Source organism: Petromyzon marinus, chromosome 49, assembly GCF_048934315.1.
Source record: "Petromyzon marinus isolate PM22_M1 ecotype Great Lakes invasive population chromosome 49, UKy_Petmar_22M1.pri1.0, whole genome shotgun sequence".
Lineage (NCBI taxonomy): Eukaryota > Metazoa > Chordata > Hyperoartia > Petromyzontiformes > Petromyzontidae > Petromyzon > Petromyzon marinus.
Genome location: NC_133715.1, coordinates 11,324,603 through 11,346,283, shown reverse-complemented (window position 1 = coordinate 11,346,283; position 21,681 = coordinate 11,324,603). Strand labels below are relative to the sequence as shown.

Below are 21,681 nucleotides of genomic sequence, written 5' to 3'. Positions count from 1 at the left end.
GTACACCAAGCCCTCAGGATGAACGGATACTCGGACCGTACAATCCGCAAAGCTGCCTCCCCAGCCATGGCGAGACAACCTTCTGAGGATCTAACCAAAACCATCACTTTACCATACATAGCAGGGGTTACCAAAAAGATTTCCAAAATCTTAAACAAACACAGGATCCAGGTTCGTTTCCACACAGTACACAAAATCCGCGATTTAATCCCATCTGTCAAGGATGTGATTCCTGACATGCAATACCCTGGTGTCTACAAACTGAGTTGTGTTTGTGGCAGCAGTTACATTGGGGAAACGAAACGACATGTCTCGGACCGCGTTCGTGAACACAAGGCGGATCTGAAACACGGGAGGACCAATACCTCTGCGGTTGCTGATCATTGTTTTAACGCTGTGGGCTCACACAAATTGATTTTTCCAATACGGAAGTACTCTGCAAACCTACCGGCTACCTTGAAAGATTTGTTCATGAAGCCATCCAGATATATAAACACAGACACAACTTCAACCGAGAAGATGTCTTAGAAAAGATGTCTAAGAAAAGCCATCTCTGGTGTGGACTAATCAATTTCAAGGACAGTGCATATCATTATCAGAGTTGTCTCTATTTGTTTGCATTTTGACTGCTTGTGTTGTGGTTATTGCAAACATGATCCCTTGTATAAAGGTGTCAGTTTTGGTGCCAGATAGAAGGTTAAAAACCTATTACTATATCTTGCTACTGGCAAATGAGGTCTCTTAATGTAAATGCTTACCCCGAGCTCTCAATACTCTGATAGTGCGGTTTTTGAGTTGTACGCCTTTTGGCGTCATCTGGTCCAACACCAGTGGAGACTAGGCTCTAAGAAAAGCCGTCTCGGGTGTGGACCAATCAATTTCAAGGACAGTGCACATCATTATCAGAGTTGTCTCTTTTTGTTTGCATTTTGACTGCTTGTGTTGTGGTTATTGCAAACATGATCCCTTGTATAAAGGTGTCAGTTTTGGTGCCAGATAAAAGGCTAAAAACCTATTACTACTGACTGTGATGTTTCCATCCTACCTGCCTATGTCAGCTGTTATTTCCGACTCTCTGTGTCTTTCTCTCTCTCTATGCCTCTCTCTTAGATCTCTCATGCTCACATGTCCTTTGCATTGCACTCTCATGCCTTTGGATTGCACTCTCATGCTCTCTTGTCCTTTGGATTGCACTCTCATACTCACAGGCCCTTTGTATTGCACCCGTTGGGCTGCACTCCCTCTTCGAGGAGGCTGCTCTCCTTTTCTACAGTTACATGCTAATCTCTCACATTAACATAGCCACTTCCGTGCCCTCTAATTTCTCACATTAACATCATGCTAATCTCTCACATTAACATAGCCACTTCCGTGCCCTCTAATTTCTCACATTAACATCATGCTAATCTCTCACATTAACATTACCACTTCCATGCCCTCTAATTTCTCACATTAACATCATGCTAATCTCTCACATTAACATTACCACTTCCATGCCCTCTAATTTCTCACATTAACATCATGCTAATCTCTCACATTAACATTACCACTTCCATGCTCTCTAATTTCTCACATTAACATCATGCTAATCTCTCACATTAACATTACCACTTCCATGCCCTCTAATTTCTCACATTAACATCATGCTAATCTCTCACATTAACATAGCCACTTCCGTGCCCTCGTCGAGGATGCCGCTTTCATATCTTACAGTTACACGCTAATTTCTCACATTATCACTAGCCCCGGCCACTTCTTTATGACCCTTGAGCTACACCCATTTCAAACCTTTTAAAACAGTCTGCCTCAGCAGCAGATCATGCTTTCCCACCTGATGACGGGCGCTTGTGTTGCGCTCGAAACGTCGTGATTGATTTTATTTTATACCTACGTGACTTTCGTAATAAAGCCTACGTGTTAAACTTCGTGACTTTATGGAAAGAACCAAAGAGTATTATAGTGATAGTATAATAATAGGTACTGAATATCGGAAGATTAACACGATCCATTGTAATTGATATGGCTACATTAACTCCCCTCTGGTCTGCGCACCTAATAAACTCACAGTGATGGCATTGCCATAGCTCAATTTAAACTGGACTTCTTCACAATTATGGTTCATCGCCTGATGAAGCTGGTTGTAATCACCAGCGAAACGTCGTACTCGAATTGTAAATGTGTGTGGGTTTATTCTCCAACACACCGGTATTCTGAAGTCGTAACAAATTGGCACGTTGTGTTTGCTGACAAACCTTACAAATTGGCTGTGTTGAGTGGTGGTGGGTTTAATGACACATTTTTATTTGCGAGATCGAACCAAAAAAAATATGTTTTTATTGTGCACCACAGCCAACGGAGTATGACCAAATAATTTAACTTCATAGACACGAATGGCCAGTTTGCAACCTGTCGCTTGCGTTGTGATCGAAACGTCGTCATTATTTTTATTTCATTTGCTTTAATATTTTTTCTATATTCGTGACTTTACCGAAAGAACCAATATCTTCTTTGGTTCTTTCGGTAAAGTCACGTAGAATGAGAATAAAATAATAAATTGATAAAATAAAATAACACAATAATATTCTCACGACGTTTCGGCCACAACACAAGCGGCCTTCATCAGGTGAAGGGGCGAGACTGTCTGGTAGGACAGCGCTGGAGTGAAAAAAAAGAACCAATAATATGAATTCCTGCAGTCACGAAAGTTTTAAGTCAAATTCAAACATCTTTTTGCCTACGTTGGCTACTTTCAAACGGTGAAAGTTGCCACGTCATTATGAGACCTCCTTTGCCAGTAACAAGATATAGGAATAGGTTTTACCCTTTTAACTGGCACAGAAAAGGACAGTGCATATTATTATCAGAGTTGTCTTTTTTGTTTGCATTTTGACTGCTTGTGTTGTGGTTATTGCAAACATGATGCCTTGAATAAAGGTGTCAGTTTTTGTGCCAGTTAAAAGGGTAAAACCTATTCCTATTGTCACGTCATGTTCATTTTGAGTACGTGATGACGTAACCATCGAAAGCGTTCACGAAACGTTGCGCAAGAGCACGCCAGTTTGCGTGATGACGTCATTGCAAGCGTACGGTGGAAGTGACGCAATGACGCACGTTCCCAGCCCCTACATGTGAGCCTGTGAAACCCCGCGCCTCTCTCTTTTGCCACCATGGCGGACCGCTTTCAGAAGGTGCTCTGCGTGCGGGATAATCTCACTTCGTCGTTACACTGTTGCTTCGCTCTATTTTGCTTGTTTCTGGCGTGTAATGTTCTCGTAAACACGTCGATTTGGTGGCACTTATATGTAGTGGTTTAGTTTTTAATTGCTGCGCGAAAGTTGGGTGATTGATATAGCATGTGAGGCCTTGGCCTGGTTGAGGCGAGGCTCCGCGCCTCTCACGTGGCATTAGGGTTAAATTTCTTGTTTTAAAATAGTTTTGTAAAATATTCACAGTAAACTAGCATGGTGAATAGTTGTTTGGTGACGCTCACTGTCGCTTGTACGGTAACGCGAGTAAACACTGGTAACAGCCTGTGTGCCCGTATTCTGTAGTGTACTAGCGCTTGTAGGTGGTTGTAGTTTTAGGTTCTGAATTATTTAACCGGCTTAAGACTCGTTGACTACATCGAGAAGCAGTTTAGTAATATCATTCTTACAAACTGGGAATTTCGTGGATAGGCAGGTCACCAACTTGGTAATGTGGAATGTCCATTGCCGGCTCTAGGCCCTTTCGCTAGACCAGACAGACTTGCTTCGACTCGCCTTAGTTGGGCAACCCCGGCCCTCTATGGCCTGCGTTTAATGATATCGCGCGTCTTTAACGTCTCATCGTAAAGTATTATACGAATCTATGACCACGCAGCCTTTACGAAAATTAATGAAGCCCTCGTGTAAACTGCATAGTGATGTGGTTTTTCGGCACTTGGCATCATGAGTCTGAAATAAAATTACGTGGTTACTTTTACGCTGCGGTAATGTGATGCTTGTGCGCCATCAGCTATATGTTCGTATTGCGTTTTTATCAGATCATGTTGGGAATTTGTTCAATCTCACGATTAAAAACGTAACGTTACTTATTTCACTTATAACCACATGAAACTCTTAAGAGTGAAACATTTTTTTTAAAATTACAGGAAATACCGTGTTAAATGCAATTTTGAATTACGTTGTAGCTCGGTATCTTGGCATTGTTTCATTAGAGTTATGCGACTTTAATGCCGCTGTATACGTACAATTATAGTCTAATATACAGTACAGTACGTTATAGCGCAGCAGAAGACTGCCCCCATGCGTGCAATGATCAACGTCGTTAAGTATGGACATATAATTCCCTTGATCCGTATGCAGCGATTCTCCGCTGGATAAACAGGGCCGTACATAAGCACACAGCATAATGAGTGCATTAATATATTTTTCCAGGTGCTTCTGATTGACGGGCGGGGTCACCTGCTCGGTCGTCTGTCGGCTATCGTTGCCAAGCAGATCCTAATTGGTGAGTAATGTACACGCAAGTGATTGTTGAATTAAAAATAAAACAAGGCAGCTGATGTATCTTTTTTGTTCATTCGACTCGTTGGAGGGCCCAATAAAGTATCGAATTTGTATAATAAGCAATCCCGTATAATTTCGGCACTGAACACCATGTATTTCATGCATACACTCATCTTATTTGTTCTTTCGGTAAAGTAACGTAGAATGAGAATAAAATAATAAAATAAGACATTCTACGTGACTTTACCGAAAGAACCAAGAAGATGAATCCTTGCAGTCACGAAAGCTTAATCGAAATTTATGCATACACTGTTCAGATGTGATATTTTCCAATGCTAAGGGTGACTAGTATCGCCTTTTTAGCATCGAATTTCGCATTTACCTGTTGCTCCATCAATGATGCATTAAATTTACCTACATTGTTTGACTTCAGCATGATAGGAACTTATTTTCTGAGATGGAGCAAAGGCACAGAACAGCAGCGAAACACTTAGTTCACGCGTGTTAGACTTGTGTTTTGTGGTTGTGAAATGATTGATAACTAGATGTTTCCTGATGCCCTGAGAAGTCCTTGTTGAACATCGGTCTTTATATGGGTGATCTGTTGAATGAAAAAGCATGGTGAAAGCGATTGGCCATTTAGGTGTAATGATTCACCTGTACCATGAAATTAATTGGTCATAAATTCAGGATCACAATTTTATTCAAGGATTTTTTTCCCTTGTACTATACAGTATCGTGTGTTTGATTTTTATTTGGTATTCTATGAGCCTAATATTTTGAATACGCTGATTCAGTGGATGTCTCATGGTAAACATCAATAAATTGTGAAATGGCAATTGATACCCATTGTTTTCTGATCACCACTTGTAACCTAACTTTTGAAAGCTCGCCCACTGCCGTATAAAGAAAATAAACAAACACTGCTCCATGAACACATGGATGCAGACTATTATGTAGTCTGGATATATGCAGGTGTTGATTTTAAGCGAGCTGGTTGTCATGCACAGGAATGTGTCCATCCAAGGACACCGCACATTTTTATAACTATTAATCCCTTGGTGTATCACCATTAAACTTTGTTTTTTTTTCGGTAAAGTCACGTAGGTGAACTAAATTAACTAAATTAAAGCACGACGTTTTGGAGGCAACACAAGCTTCCATCTTCAGGTGGAAACCAACACAAGCTTCCGTCTTCAGGTGGAAACCTGAAGATGGAAGCTTGTGTTTCCTCCGAAACGTGATTTAATTTAGTTTTATTTTACTTTACCTATGTGACTTTACCGAAAAACCAAAGAGTGTGAATCCTTGCAGTCATGAAAGCTTCAAGTCTAGAACCATTAAACTTGCTGAACATCTTAGCGATACCATTACCATTGGTCAGAACCATTTAGTTCTTGGATATGATTGGCAGTTACTTAATACAACTATTAAGTGAAACATATTTCTGCACTCCAGGTGCGATTATTGTGGCTGTATAGAACGTTTGATATCAGCATATATCCTTGGTATTTCCTTAAAAAAAATCTGTCTGATTTAATGTAGTCCTTAAATTGTGCTTGCTTGTGTCTGATGTGCAGGTCACAAAGTGGTAGTTGTACGATGTGAGGGAATCAACATCTCGGGCAACTTCTACAGGAACAAGCGTAAGTGAAGACATGTGGTTATTGAAACAGAATCCTAGACAACCGTTTATATGATATTGCTGATTTGGTAAGAGCAAACCTTAAGCACTTGTTGATATTTGAGTTTGCTGGAACAACATGGGTCCCTGGCAATGATGATGACCAAATATATATGTTTTGAGTTTCACGACCGTGAAATTACTTATACATGCACTACCATCTGAGCCTGGCCTTGTTTTCAGCATGTTTTAATCATGCCTGTACTACATTTACGTAACCACATGTACATCGTAAACCAAGACTCAAAATGCCTTTGAATGTTTAGAATTTGGATAATTTTGGCAGTATTCATTTTTTTGCATTACAGCTGCCCTTGTGGTTGTCTTTTTAATCGACACATCTCAACGTGATAAATTGCAAGCCTACAATGCACCGAGTTGCATCACAAATCCCACAAATGAACCCATAAAAGCAGAATTTGATTCTGAACAAGGTCTTCAGACAAATTTCAACACAACCTACATATCCTTCACATTCACCCATTGCATAGCCATGGAAAGTGCTACTGCAGTTGACACAGTCATCCATTGAGACATCATGGGTGCAACTAGTGTCTGAAGATGCAACAGATTCGAGAGTCGCATGCAGTTTCTTCCTCTTCTCCACAGTGAAGTACCTGGCCTTCCTGCGTAAGCGCATGAACACCAACCCGTCGCGCGGGCCGTACCACTTCCGTGCGCCTAGCCGCATCTTCTGGCGGACCGTGAGAGGTACTGCTCACTTTTGCCCGATACTTGCACTGCGCATTGGCACCGCACCACCATCTGCTCGCGTGTATGATGAGATGTCCAGGTGGTTAACAAGCCTACCTCTAAAGTGGCCTTTTATAGAAGAGTTGATGGCGATTTTCTTTGGGGTGAATTAACAAAGCGAACTTCCTGCTGTATGGTGGAGGTTGAAAAACCACGATTGTGAAACATGTTTGCTGGATGGCATTTTTATGTTAGTACCACTAAGATAGGGGAGTCTGCCAGGCTTAAATGGTCCAACATTAATCTGACATTGTCTGACTTTAAACAGCAATAGACAAAATTGGAATATTTAAATAATACCTTTAACTACACAAGAAAGAATAAGGCTCTTGAGTTTGTCCTTTTAAAAACTACCTCATGGCTCCCAGCAGGTAACATAAGCTATATGATGGAATCCCACAATCCTATGGCAGGTGCATGCTCTCACTCCCTGTGATGATGGTGTTTGCTAGTTTTGTGTGAATTTCTTTCGCCACCGTCTGTAGCCAACCGTGCTAATAGGTGCTAAATGTGAGGTAATTGTGGTGAAGAACGCCGTAGTGCTGCAGCCAATGAGGATCCTTGCTATCCTGACACGTGATGAAAAGTTGCCCATTACGGATCTGGCTTCTGAGGCTAGCAACCACTGCGTTGAGGCTAGCAACCGCTGCGTTGCTAGCCTCATGTATGCGTGTCCTCCCCAGTTTGCGGCAGGATTGTTGATCAGCTCATACTGTGGACTCATCACCGCAACGATTCATTTCCCATTAACACCTGTGCGGCGATTGGTGCGATGCAGGCATGGTGCCCCACAAGACCAAGCGGGGCCAGGCCGCACTGGATCGCCTGAAGGTGTTTGACGGGATCCCGCCGCCCTATGACAAGGTGCCTACTCATTGTGTTACCCCCGTGATAACGTCGGCTAGTTGTGAAGAATGCCATGATGCTGCAGCTGATGATGAGAACCTTTGCTAACCTGACACGTGATGAAAAAATGCCCATTACGGATCTGGCTTCTGAGGCTCGCACCATGGCATAAAATATTACTGCAGTACTCTGATGATTTATGTACATTGCTCCATGCGAGGTTTTTATTGTAAGATACTAAATGTTACATAAATTTAAACCATAGCCTGGCTTTCTCTAAAGTGAATGGGGATGGTTAGATTTATTAAATTGGGTTTTACATTTATGCCACGGTCCTTGTGTATAGGAATACAATTCTAGTTATTTTTCTATCTACGTGACTTTACCGAAAGACCCAAAGAGTATCTAGTGCATGTTTTTTCGCAAGCTTGTATGTCAAATGTTTTCAAGTGGCATTGAGTGATGTCACTCTTGTTGGTCCGAATACTAAGCATATACATGATCTTTAAATGTGAAACTCATCCAAGTGTTGTTACAAGGCTAAAAAATAGGTGTAATTTTTCAACAATTTATCACATTGTGGGGGTGAATTATTGCAATCATGGTGAATATAATTGAAATAAAATTCTTAACACTTGATGTGAATTGTATTTATCTTAGTAGCCTTGTGCATTGCACTAATATGATTGAGTGGCTAATGTGACCTGGCATGGAACAATTGTGGATGCATTGTGAAGTGACACTGTGGTGTCTGCACAGAGGAAGCGCATGGTTGTTCCGGCTGCCCTCAAAGTCGTCCGTCTGAAGCCCACACGCAAGGTGAGCAACACAGCCGGCTCGCTGTCATTGCAGTGTCATGATTTAAATTTGTGCTACATGTGAACTTTACAAATGTTAATGCATACTGAGTTTGGTTAGGTTAGAGGATCTGTGAGCCCCTGGCAGTGATGCTAACTTAACACTTCTTTGACTTTAGCAAGAGTGAAATTACACTTACATGCACTACCATCTGAGCCAGGGCTCCCAATCACAGAAGCTGCATGGTGGTGTTAGAACACCATATTAATAACTCCCAGCAAGTTAAAACTTTTAAGAACTGCATAAAGTATCTTATTAATGGTTTCATGACCGTTGAGCTTTTGCGCCACTGCTTAATGTTTTGAAACTCACCATGTGTGCTGTGGTGACGGTGTGTCCTGTGCATTGTTTGATGTGTTCTGCTTGTTTGGAGTGGTGTGCTGTGCCTGCCCATGGTGGTGTATGGTGTATCGTGTTGTGTGTGGTGTGCCTGGCGTGAGTGTGTGTTGGCTGTATGCTTGGCATGCGCTTTGTATGTAGTTTGCAGTACTGGGCCGCCTGTCCCATGAAGTGGGCTGGAAGTACCAGGCAGTGACTGCTACCCTGGAGGAGAAGAGGAAGCAGAAAGCCAAGCTGCACTATGAAAAGAAGAAGAAAACAGTGGTTTGTAATACACAACACTGTCCCCCACCACACCACTCATGAGAGCGTGTACAACGTTTTATTTGACAGTACACAACAGTCATACAAAACCACGCGACAGTTGTGATGCACAATAGAAAGCTGCACCCTATATGACATAACCATCAGTGCATGTACAAAGCAGTAGTTTTAAGTGGAAGATGAATGCCAAGGGTGAAAGTGGTGTTACCCCCTTTAAATATCAGTTTGTGCATGCGCCCATGCCACTCCATCGATGATGTTTTACTTTTACCTACATTGTTTGACTGAGTGTGATAGAAACTTAATTTCTGAGATGGAGCAAGGGCAATAACAATTACCATTTTAGCAACAAAATTCTGCATGCTAGAAGGCAGTGGGCTCTGCATGGGGGCATGCATTTAAATTTCTGTTCTACCCCATGGGTTGTTTGAGAATGCAAATGCGTCATTACCAAAAACGCCCATGGTAAAACTCGATTCTGATGGTCGACTAAGCTTAATGCAAGTGTGTGTTTATTTAGACGCTGCGCAAAAAGGCTGAGAAGAACGTGGAGAAAAAGATCTGCGCATACACAGCGGTGCTGAAGCAGTACGGTGTCCTCATATGAGGTGTTTTGGTCAACCTGTATTGTTAATACATCTTGAGTCAATGAGCTGACCTCGTGTGCCTTTTTATTTCATGGTGATCACTGAATTGTCCAACTCAAAACAGTGCTTTGTGAGCAGAAAATGTAAAACATTTTTTTAAAGCTCGAGTTTTATTGAGTGCAACCTTTGGGGGAGGGGGGGGAGACAGTGTACATGAATAATTCTGCCTTGATTCATACTCTTTGGTTCTATTCGGTAAGTCACGTTAAAAAAAAAATCACGTTTCGGCCACAACACAAGTGGCCTTCATCAGGTGAAGGGACCAGACTGTCTAGAGGATAGCGCTGTCCTCTAGACAGTCTGGTCCCTTCACCTGATGAAGGCCACTTGTGTTGTGGCCGAAACGTGAAATTTTTGTTGTTTTTTACGTGACTTTACCGAATAGAACCAAAGAGTATGGATCCTTGCAGTCACGAAAGTTTCAAATCTAGAATCTGCCTTGATTGTTGAGAAACTAGCTGCTGGTTAAAACGCATGACTACCATCCGATTCAGCAGTAGGAAATGGAGGTGCCTAATTGGTGAATGAGTGAATACAGGTGACATGTTCATAATAAAGGTTTCTGGGTTAGATGGCGTTATTTATAAATGTCGTAACCCTCCACAACTCAACACGGCCAAACAGTAAAACATGTCACGTTTACAAAGGACAAATAGTTCACTACTTGCCTCGGTGTGCAAAGTGAACCCTTTATTGTGATCTTACATCCAATCAAAGCTACTCTCCCATAGATTTTTCCTGGATTAATGAATGTGGGACAAATCTTCACACGGCTCGCAGCCACATGAGATCAACCACCTTTAAAAAGGTCCTGAATAGATTTCAATCACTGTGGTACGAGTGAAATATATTCTGACCTGTCGACACTTGATAAGGGCTTTCTCTTCATACTTTGTTGACATGCACATTGGATAATGCTGTGGTGTTTGAATGTGACCTGCGAAAGGAATTGGGACAGTGCTCAGTAATTTTGATCTCTTATTTAGCTAATCCTGCCTCATTTACAGAATGTTTAATGGGCTGTAAATACATGTGGCTCATTCAAACGTGAAGAAAACCCAGTATATTTAGCCATTTCCAGGGTTATTTCCCATTTGGATCTGACTAAACGTATGGGAGTACTTGATACTTCCAAAGGACTTATACATGACTGTTAACCTGATCCATTCATCAGTGGTCGCTTAAATGACGCAAGAAGGTGATCAGTGCCACTGCAAAAGTAATGTAGAATGAGCAGTTATTAATTGGTGCCTGACATCCATCCAACACTTTCCTCTTAGGCATGCACTCATGATAAATAGGGACACGAAGAACAAATGTACATTAATTTGTGAATATGCAGTGTACAAGCCTTTTGAAATGTGATTCTTACACAAGACATCTATGGATAAAATTGTTCGTGCGTGACACGCGAGTTTCATCCAATGACTAGCTTAGAAATAGTAATTAGGAAGACATTGGATCTAGGTTTGCATGAGTAACAGGCTGTTCCAGGAATGGCATGGCGCAGCTCTTGTCATAAGTAGCTATATGGGCTTTGAGGGAACTGATGAGCATGATTATTTTAACAAGCTTTGGTCAGATATCCTAAGTCACCTACGTGACTTTACTAAAAGAACCAGAGTATGATAAAAACTAATTTTTAATGGGCTTGAAACTTTATTCAGGCTGCAACAGCTCAATTACATCACAATTAGTTTGAAGAATGCCCCAGCCTTAAATCGTGCAAAGCTATTTGGAACCGACTGGGCCTAGCAAAGGGAGCTTTAGTTGTCTATGTACACTGACTGGTTCACGTGATCCCCTGCAGCCATTAGCGGTTAGGTTCTACATGCACCACAACAGCAAATTGATGCTTGAGTCCTGACACCAAGGGAGCAGGTCTATATAACAAGCTGATCAACAATACATGCTATATGGTGTTGCCATGAGATGAAAACCCCTTTTCAGTGAAGATGTTGAATCCAATAGTCCTGTTTTTTGGCCACTTTTCTAACTAGATAGCATCAAGGTTAAATCTTGACTTAAAGCTTTCGTGATTGCAGGAATTCATTCTTTGGCTATCAACAAAGGTTCATTCATGAAGCCATCCATATATAGCCAATTTCAACTGAGATGGGTACAAACTGAGCAATCATTGGAAGGATGTTATCAACCAGTTTGTCATAACTGGCTGTGATCCCATCCTACCACCTTCCAATAGTTATTTTTTGGGCTCTGATTTTACATTAACTGGTTAAATGTCTGGCACAGCTGCCTTCGCGCACCTACCAACTGCCATTCACACGCTGATCTCATTAACATAGCCACCTCAGCGTGGTCGCCGTGGAGGCTGCTCACTGATCTTACATTAACATGCTCATTTTTTACCTGGCAGCCCTTCAATTGGTGGAAAACCCACCACCTTCGCAGTCGCCGTCCACCATTTACATTAACAGCTGCCCTGCCCATGCTGCTGACATTTGGGCTACGCCCATCTCAAACCTTTATAAAGTTTGCCTTTAGAAGCTTAATACCCTTCTGATGACGACCGCTTGTGTTGCGATCAAAACGTAGTTATTTCCTTTGAACCTACGTGACTTTACCAAAAGGCCTAAAGAATAGAATCAAGGTGTCCCAAAGATAGTCGCACCTTTCCACATTTAAGGCCCCACAATGTCTTGCAAAGTGTTGCATGTCCTATTTTTTTTAAATTATATGCAAAAAGACCAATCAAATTAAAAAAAACCTCATGTCCAATCATTGGTTACTAGGCTGTGACCATTTACTAAACTTGAGAATCCAATTGGATCTCAGAATTTCCAGATTCAAACACAGGATCAGAAATGGTATTGAGCCACCTGACAACTGTAAATTACTTCCACTGCACAACCTTAGCCTCATCAGGGCTGAGGTTGCCCAGTATAGCTCAGGCAGAGCCATGTATTTAAAATGGTGGCCATGGTATCACACTGAAGTTGCATCTGGAGACGAGCAAAATGTGGTTCATTGACAATCCTATCAAGAGGTTTCACACCACCAATTAGCACCGTTGGCAAATGATACAAATGATGTGGTGACGCTCTAGCCATTAGCCCTATCCCCTTTGCCCTGTTTGTCTCTTATCTGGCTTGGGAACCAAAGCCAGTGTATCGAGGGATTGTTTACAGATCAGCATGCCAAATAATCAGTATAAAACTACTCATACCGTGACTCTCCCATCCTGGCTTGTGCCAGTGCAATCGTATATTTCCCATTGAGAGACTTAACTGCACAAACTGGGAGCGGTGACATTGGAGCGCTTGTCACGGTGCCGTGACGTCCAGGAGGCTGTGGTCATGTGCCGGCAGCACCAGCACTTGCGCAGCACGGCTAGCGTGGTAAACCTGCCCTGCTGCAAACTGTTGCAACCGGGGCACGAGCGGGAAGGAGCTGCCCAGCAGAGCCGCTCCACCGCTACCCGCGCTGCCCCCAGACCACCGGCTGCGCACACTGTCCGTGTCACTGGGCAACACTGCTGCTCCCGCGTCGTCATGTTCGCCCTCTCCGTCTGGCACTGGGCATGGATGGAGAGGACAGTGCATGGGTTTTGTTATTTTATATGCAGCCACTTAAAGTTGCTGAATACTAATATAAGTAATAAAAGGTGATTACTCAACAGTAAAGTGCTGTCTGGAATTTCAGTTGATCAGCGGTTTCTGATCGCTGTGGAAACAGTTTGGCACTGCCTCTGGGGTAAAACCCAATTCTAACGCTTTCTGTAATAGATGGAAAGACCGAAAAAGGCGTACAGTAATTGTGCCTTGGATTGGTCCTCTGATCACACCTGGCATCTCCAAGACATTACCACACTGCATGTATATTGTGTACGGCCTTGTTATTTTAGAGCAGCTCAAACCCAAATTGTTTTTTATAGAGCAGGACAATGAGAACAGACACTGCATCATACATTTTTTTTCATCTGTTAGATGGAATTACTGGATATCGCATTTTATTTTGTCATCACGAGTTGATTTGCTATGAGCCACAGGTTTACCCAGTATTTTGAGGACACTGTATTAGGTTTATGGTTGGGAAGACTACTTGACATGTGAAATTACTGGACATTTTGAAAAAGAGCTTCATAGCTCATTGTATTCCTCCAGTATAAATATTCTGACAAAAGGGGTTCCAACGGTCGTGTTCGCATCAGGGCTGGCCTCACCATTGTCTGGGTGCAGAGAGGGAGGGGCGGGTGCATCCTGCGATGGCAGTAACCGCGCCAGCCTCACGTCGGGCAGGGGTAGCTTCCCTGCAAATAGCGGCATCAGCTGTAGCTGCAGGGAGTGGGTCGTGCCTGGCCGGGGAGCAGGCTGAACTAGCCCCGAGCTCTTGCCACACACAGCCCAATTGCTGCAGTTGTCAGCCACTGCAAGGGGGCAAGGGACAGGTGGATCAAGGAGGACACGGTCTCCAAATTAAACTCAATCCCGATGCCAGTTCTTCTGCCTCATACTGGCACTGACCCTGCTGCTGTAGGTGGCTATGACCAGATGTGTAATGTTAGATGCAGTTTTGTTTTATTTGTATGTGTTTGTCACTGACTAAAATACACAGTTTATTTGTACATGCACCTAACTTTTTCTGGCACCTCTTGCAGCTTTTTATTTTTCAGGTGTGTTTCGTTTATGGCCATCAAATACATTGTTTATTAGTTCTGCAGTATTCCTTAAGGGCCCTGTACTGTTCTCTGCAATATTGATGTTTATGTTGTTGCTGTACACATGCACCACAGATCTCCCTTGTAAAATAGCTGGGTAACTTGCTAAATGGGATCCATGTAACAAATCAAATAAACTCAAATTAAATTGAGATACACTCATCCCACTTCCAAGTGGGTGAACTACATGCTTATCCTGGGTTGAGAAAATGCCCAAAACTTTGGAGACAAGAGAAAGGACTGCAAATATGCAAAAGCATTTTGCCATGACAGTTATTCGTCATTCTGTGCTAATGAAATAATTCCAAAGACATGCTTTTTCTTATAATCCATGTATATGCATGATTTTCCTAACGTGTTTGGGTTGCATCCTTCAATAAGCTTCATATATAAACAGACCTCTGTTCCTTGTCCCCAAATATAAATGCATTAATATTTAGTCATGGCTTTCCAGACCAATTTCCACCAGCATTTTTTAAGGATGAAAACTACACAGGTTTTGACATTTTGGGCCTCATCAGCAGAGTTAGACTTTTTAAACAAATGCTGCTGGGTTTGACATGTTACTGGCAAGAGCGCTCCATCGAAACAATGGGGGCCCTTTTCAATTCAAAGAGCTTCAATCGAACAAAAAATATCCCTGATAGCTGTGTCGTTCACCTTGGTAGAGCAGCTGGCTGCTCGGGGTTTCCTCATCGGTGGCAGCGCCTCCTCTCTGTAGCCGCGTAATGCTCACATCCAGTGAGCACAGCTCGCCCATACGGCATGCGTCAAAGCCAGGAGGTGGCCGCACTTCAGATAGAACCACGTACAGAGTCTGTGGTGCATAGGAAACGGTGTGAGATACCTACAAACAGGATTGTAACACTTTACACTTGCACATTCGAGCCTAGCAGGAGCGAGGCCCTCGTGGTACAGATGGTATTTCACTGGCTATTGGCCATGCTGAGCCGGAACCCAACAGTAATCTGCCTCACAAAATGTCTGTATCTGAATACGACCTATTGAGTGCTAGGGCAGGGCTAGTGACGTGTATATTGCATGTGACATCAGTTATTACTCGGTGAGAGAACAGCATCACCTATATGTGACTCAACTTGTTCATTGCGTGTCATGTGATGTCGGTGGAACGGCCCGACTTCTGCAGTGGAAAAACAACCTGTTGCTTGCTGGCCTACACCGTTAAGAGGTTTAAGCTAAGTTACTGTCCTCCACTACTCGCCTGCATGTCTAGCAGCAGGCCCAGTGTTCATGAGCCATCGGAGGTCTACATCCCAGGAGACTGTTGAAGTTTAGTTGACAAGAAATGAGCACTTTACAGTTGAAATTGAAAATATGGATGTTCAAGGTCAATCTAACAATATAAATAAATAAAAAAGTCCGGTTCGGTATCGATTATATTTTGTTGTCTAAAATCTACTCGAATTATCTTTAGAGGTATGTAACCAGTCAGCCTATGTATGCAAATTTACTTTTAGACATGGTGCATTGAGAATTCTTATGAATTGTGCATTTCACATGATTTATCATTGCTGGACAACGGATGATTTTGACTGATGACAACAGCGTTGGCACCCCCAAACCATCGTACCTCCGATTACCATAGTTGGCTTTGTATGGTGCTAAATAAGTTCTACATACATCTTTGATTCCTTACATGAACATCTATTCCAACAAATGGGCTAGAGTTACGAAATGCAGCATCTAGGCAACCTACTACTAAATTATAATTTGTGAATGATCATTTTTTAATGCCCCTTCTGTTTATATTGCTCTGTTTTATTCACAATCTCTCTGGGAAAGAAAGCTTGCCCCAATGAGCTTTCATCTGGTTATAAAGCTTGCAAATTAATTTAGCCATTTAATTTCTAATTGTAATTTATTTAGCTGGGTGAGAGCCGTTTGAGAATCACGTGTTTGCAGTTTAGATAAAAAGGTGAGAAGCCACTGACATTTTAATTACCAATATCTGTTCATCAAGGTGTGCCAATTAAAATACATGTACTTCGAAATATTTATCAGAACATCCCATAGACCAGTAGGCCTAAATGATATTTCACTGCAGAAAATTTGAATAATTTTTTTTACAAAAGAATCCTTAACTTCTAAAGACCATTTCAAGAGGGTAGTGCACTGGCCAATTCCATTATAAGGAGTTATTTAAAATATACAAGTGTTAGTGGTCACTTTTAGTTAATGAGACTATTTTGTCTCCTGTTTTTGACTAGTTCCTGACGTGACAACCCTTCACCGTATTATGTACATACTGTCCCTCTCCTATTATCTTTTTCATAGCTCTTTCTATTCTGTTTTAGTCCTTTTTCGTTTCTATTGCTCGTCTGTTGTTTCCTAGATCATAATGTGGGGATCTCAATTTTATACACTTGTTTTGCATGTCGTCTGGATGCCACGTACCCTGGTTCTTGCATTCCCTGTGCCTCTTGCTGTTGAAAACATTTAAAATATAACCCGGACTCGAGTATTAATTCTCAATAGTGGTATCTTGCCTAAGGCTCTACACAATCCAGACACAGCCTTCGTCTCACCTTAAAGTCACTAAGCGTGAACTCGTAGCGGTGCCTGCTGGGTTCAGCGGATGCGGCTGTGGTGGTGGGACCAGGAGGGCCCCCAGGGGCGCTGTCCACGTCTTCAAGGGGACTGTCATGGTTCGGATGGCCAGCAGAGGGGCTGCCCGGGGCTCCCTCCTCCGGCCAGAAGCCCACAGAGAAGTGGCATCGCAGTGGTGTGGCTGGAGACGTAGGCAAAAGCTCCCAGACGAACCACATTTTCTGCCCGCCCAGGACAACCTGCAGGAACGAGAGAGGAGGCTTTGTTAAGTCTCCAACGTCGACGTCACGACTGAGAAAATGAGCTTCAGGTTCTGCAGAGATGTGGTGGTCACTCTGTAAACACGCACATGCTACACAGTAACTACCAGAGCGGGGTCATTCATAACCCTGATGGAGACCCCGCCTGAGGGGTATAGGCTGTGAAGTGTGTGTGTGTGGGATCCCCCAGAACCCTGGTCCTAGACAGAAAGTGGGGTCGAACAAGCACAGATTGTTGGGCTCCCTGTGACCAGCACCTCTCCTGTGGGGAGGGGCCTGCGAGGGATCTGTGATCCGTCGGAACCCCCGCCCCTCGGTGGGAAATGGTATAAAAGGCGGGCTCCTGAGAGCAGCGGGGAGTTGGTCTCAAGCCGAAGCCGTGGAGCCGCCTGAAGAGGAGATCCTGGACCCCAAGCCCCGACGTCCTTCTGAGGGCCAGGGCTCAGTGTGGTACCAGTGATCAGCAGGCTAGGACCCTGAAGTTCCCTCAGCCCGACGCCCTTCTCAGGGCCGGGTCTGGACGGGCCAGTGGTCGAAGACCCACCGGTGCCAGCGGTGGGTCAGCCTCCCCTAGGTCCAGCTTGCCGGAGGGCTAGAGTAGTAGTCGGACCAAAAGCTGTGTATACGATATTATACAGTGTAGTTTAGATTGTAAGGTATATTGTAATGTATAGTAGTTTAGTTTATAGCATAGTTGTAACGCAACACAGGACAGAGCAGCGCATCGTGGCTGTTTCTCTCCCCCCTCCTCCGTTCCGAGCATAGATGGACTCGTCCGTCTGAACAAAGCTCGTCGCTTTCCGTGGTGCTAACGTTGAAAAGAAAAAAGAAACCGCCACTTTTTCCGATATAGTTACATGCTAATCCCTCACACTAACATTAAGCTAATCTCCCAGTTACATGCTAATTTCTGACTTTAACATCCTGCTAATCCAACACATTAACACAGCTACTTCAATGCTAAATTCTTCTGTTGATAAGTAAACTCCTTCATCAAGGCGTTCTGCTTCTCCCACCCAGCTTAAAAGACGCTGCTAAGCTTGGCAGTGTTCACTGAAGCGCTGTCTTCCCGACAGTTCTCTTTCTTTACCTGAGGAAGGCTACTTGTGTTGTGGCCGAAACGTCGTGAGAATTGTATTGTTTTATTTTTATTATTTTATTTCCATTCTACGTGACTTTACCGAAAGAACCAAGAAGATGAATCCCTGCAGTACCGAAAGCTTTAAATCGAAATGTAATATTGATTGTTAAAAGGAAGAAGACTTGGGAGGGACGATGGCTGATGGACAAGACTGGTTTTGTGATGGCCTTATTATGCCTCACATAAGTATAAAATAAGTCTTGAAGTGCGAACGGACTTAAGAAGTACAGTTGACCAGCACAGAACAAAGGTAACAGAGCGGTGCTGTGTGGAGTTCGGATTCTATTCTATTTCAGATTTATATAGCACCCTTTACATTGTGGCTCAGTGGGTTGACAGGTTTCAGCTGGGCACTCTGGCAGCCGTCATCACCATCAGGAGTCGTCACATCGCCCAGATGATGGTCGCGCAACACGAACGCGACCTCAGTCATGTTGCTCAGGCACACCTGCACAAACTTTCTGTTCATTTTTAAACCACAAAAGAAAAAAAAAGCAGACGCAATAATTAGATTGGATAAGCTGAGCTGTTTGAGCCATCAGTGACCATTCAAATATCGTATTTGGTGTGCTCTTATTTTGCACAGCCACTGGTGAATTTTTAGCTAGAATTCCCTACTGGATATAATCTTGTGTAGCCTAGGGTTAGAGCTAAATATAAGGCAAGGGCTAGACCTAGAATTACAGATAGAGTTAGGAATTGAGTAAGAGGTAAGAAAAGGTCAAGATTGATAATAGGGGTAGCGGAAGGGATAGAACAAGGGTAGGAATGCGGTTGAAGACACCGACACTTTCAAGGGTTAGACATTCGAGTAGATAGGATGGGACAAGAGAAAGAATTAGGATTAAACCTATGGCTAGGACTAGGGTTAAGATATCGGTGAAGAAAGACCAGATCTAAAGGCTAAGACTGGGGCTGGAGTTAATTACAGAATTAGAGTTCTCTTCACTCAGGTTAGAACCATGGACAAGGGCTTAGGGACACATTTTGGCAAGGGTTAGAGCTAACATTTTGGTTATGATAAGAACCAAAGGGACAGGATTAAACACAGGGGTAATGGTAGGGCTAGGAATAGTTAGAAGCAGGGTATTTTTAATACTAATACCAGGGTTGATTTATCTTTATGGTGGTGCTGTGCAAAGTGAGCTCGTGGCCTCCACTGACCTCTCCCCAGCCGTGAGCAGAGAGTGCCGCGTACGGAAGGGAACTTTGAATGCCAGGGGAACGATCGTGGAGTAGATGGACCAGGGACTGTCAATAGAGATCTGCCAGGGAGGAGATTGTCAATTAGCAACATTTCAGCCTAGACTTGATTGAACACAGATAAAATACATACAGCCCAACAGCATACCACATTCACTCCATTACTGGGAAGGTTTCTTTATTAATAGATATCTGGAATTTTCTTGTATGTAATTTAATGTTTATTGTGACAATGTTTATGACGAATTCACCCATCAGGAACACGAGCAGTGATGAGACAAAGGTGGCCTGGCATGTGTGATGGTGGCCCCACTACTCCATAACATGTGTATCATAAATGGCCATGATAGGACCCAATACCAGCACTTACACTCGCACCGTTTGCAGTAAAATATATTTCGACAAATGTAAAAATATTCTTGGTTCTTTCGGTAAAGTCACGTAGAAGGAAAACAATAAAATAACTTTACCGAAAGAAGCAAGAATATGAATCCCTGCAGTCAGGAAAGCTTTAAATCAAAATGTAAAAATGTTTATATTTTTATATATTTTACATTTGGGAGTCTTCATAAGTGTTCACAAAGAAGCCTTCCTCTGACGTTTGAGTGATGATATTTGTCACATACGCAATTTGTTCATGACCTCAGTCCAATGTGTGAATCTTAACACCACCCTAAAACCCTCGCAGCCATCCACAGGTACAATTGACATGCTGGCTTGCCTTCTGATCAAGAACGTCTGCTTCGATGACAGCACCACCGCCCGCCTTTCGTGACTCCACTTTATCCGCTGGTGCTCCATCTTGCCCGTCTGCTCCGCCGGCCGCGGCGAGCGGCAGTGCACAGGCGACGCGCAGGCTGAAGCGCAGAGTGTGGTAGCACGGCGTAGCGGGGAGGTTGACGCTCACGATGCGCTCCGAGGGAGACACCGTGAACACGGCATCCGGGAGCTCCTCTGCAGTTGGAGGACAGGACGACAGTATTAAATTTTGACTCAAGTACAACCTAAGACTTCTGACAAGTCAAATAAACCATGACCAGTCACACACTACTGCACTCTGTGCACACCACTTATATAGTACTGCATTGTCGTACAGCCTGTGATACTAATGATACTACGTTTGTCAGTACTATGTGAGTGGTGAATGTCTGGTAAGATCTTGATTTGAAGCATCTTGATTTTGCAGAAATCCATACTCTTTGGTTCTTTCGGTAAAATCAAGTAGGTAGAAAAATAATAGATCACGACGTTTCGATCGCAACACAAGCAATTGTCATCAGGTGGGACAACCATGGCAAGAAAAAACTGCTGAAGTAGGCGAGAGATCTGCCGTGGTACGAGGTTATATAATAGGCCTCGGTAGTAGGGGGGCAGAGAGAAGGGGGGGGGGCAGAAAGTGGACCCCGCGGCAGCACCCGGGCAACTGGAGTAGAAATCGGAGAGAGATGCACAGAGAGAGAAAGACACAGAGAGTCGGAAATAACAGCTGACATAGGCAGGTAGGATGGAAAAATCACAGTTAAGACTTGACCTGGTTAATAACGTCCTTCCAATGATTGCTCAGTTTGTACCCATCTCGGTTGAAGTTGTGTCTGTGTTTATATATCCGGATGACTTCATGAACAAATCTCTGATAATAGCCGGTGGGTTTGCAGAGTACCTTCGTCTTGGAAAAGTCAATTTCGTGCGAGCCCACTGCGTTAAAACAATGATCAGCAACGACAGAGGTATTGGTCCTACCGTGTTTCAGATCTGCCTTGTGTTCGCGAACGCGGTCCGAGACATGTTGTTTCGTTTCCCCAATGTAACTGCTGCCGCAGCCACAACTCAGTTCGTAGACACCCGGGTATTGCATGTCAGGAATCACATCCTTTACAGATGGGATCAAATCACGGATTTTGTGTACTGTGTTGAAACGAACCTGGATCTTGTATTTGTTTAAGATTTTGG

General features: G+C 43.2%; 2 protein-coding genes and 5 non-coding genes across 9 annotated transcripts in view; 6 read left to right on the top strand and 1 right to left on the bottom strand.

The window, feature by feature from the left end:
- The first annotated feature begins 3,076 nt into the window (after positions 1 to 3,076).
- Positions 3,077 to 9,886, top strand: RPL13A (ribosomal protein L13a). Its single transcript, XM_032972565.2, has 8 exons — positions 3,077 to 3,188; positions 4,419 to 4,491; positions 6,071 to 6,136; positions 6,784 to 6,885; positions 7,706 to 7,791; positions 8,533 to 8,592; positions 9,112 to 9,234; positions 9,755 to 9,886. The coding sequence occupies exons 1-8, from the start codon at positions 3,168 to 3,170 to the stop codon at positions 9,839 to 9,841; spliced, it is 618 nt and encodes a 205-aa protein (XP_032828456.1). The 5' UTR covers positions 3,077 to 3,167; the 3' UTR covers positions 9,842 to 9,886.
- Positions 4,879 to 4,953, top strand: LOC116953061 (small nucleolar RNA SNORD34). The gene has a single exon (XR_004404532.1). It is a non-coding gene; the product is annotated as a small nucleolar RNA SNORD34 (small nucleolar RNA).
- On the top strand, positions 6,261 to 6,345 carry LOC116953058 (small nucleolar RNA Z195/SNORD33/SNORD32 family). The gene has a single exon (XR_004404529.1). It is a non-coding gene; the product is annotated as a small nucleolar RNA Z195/SNORD33/SNORD32 family (small nucleolar RNA).
- LOC116953064 (small nucleolar RNA SNORD50) lies at positions 7,857 to 7,929 on the top strand. The gene has a single exon (XR_004404535.1). It is a non-coding gene; the product is annotated as a small nucleolar RNA SNORD50 (small nucleolar RNA).
- LOC116953059 (small nucleolar RNA Z195/SNORD33/SNORD32 family) lies at positions 8,711 to 8,792 on the top strand. Its single transcript, XR_004404530.1, has one exon. It is a non-coding gene; the product is annotated as a small nucleolar RNA Z195/SNORD33/SNORD32 family (small nucleolar RNA).
- Positions 9,261 to 21,681, bottom strand: part of TRAPPC10 (trafficking protein particle complex subunit 10) — a 32,121-nt gene continuing 19,700 nt past the window's right edge. For all 3 annotated transcript variants that reach the window (XM_076074692.1, XM_076074693.1, XM_076074694.1), the window contains exons 18-24: positions 20,453 to 20,685; positions 19,693 to 19,793; positions 18,845 to 18,989; positions 17,106 to 17,366; positions 15,220 to 15,376; positions 14,065 to 14,268; positions 9,261 to 13,416 (exon numbers count right to left, since the gene is read on the bottom strand). In XM_076074692.1, coding sequence (XP_075930807.1) covers positions 13,166 to 13,416; positions 14,065 to 14,268; positions 15,220 to 15,376; positions 17,106 to 17,366; positions 18,845 to 18,989; positions 19,693 to 19,793; positions 20,453 to 20,685 — 1,352 coding nt within the window. In that variant the 3' untranslated portion in view covers positions 9,261 to 13,165. The remainder of the gene's footprint in view (positions 13,417 to 14,064; positions 14,269 to 15,219; positions 15,377 to 17,105; positions 17,367 to 18,844; positions 18,990 to 19,692; positions 19,794 to 20,452; positions 20,686 to 21,681) is intronic.
- Positions 9,480 to 9,553, top strand: LOC116953060 (small nucleolar RNA SNORD34). The gene has a single exon (XR_004404531.1). It is a non-coding gene; the product is annotated as a small nucleolar RNA SNORD34 (small nucleolar RNA).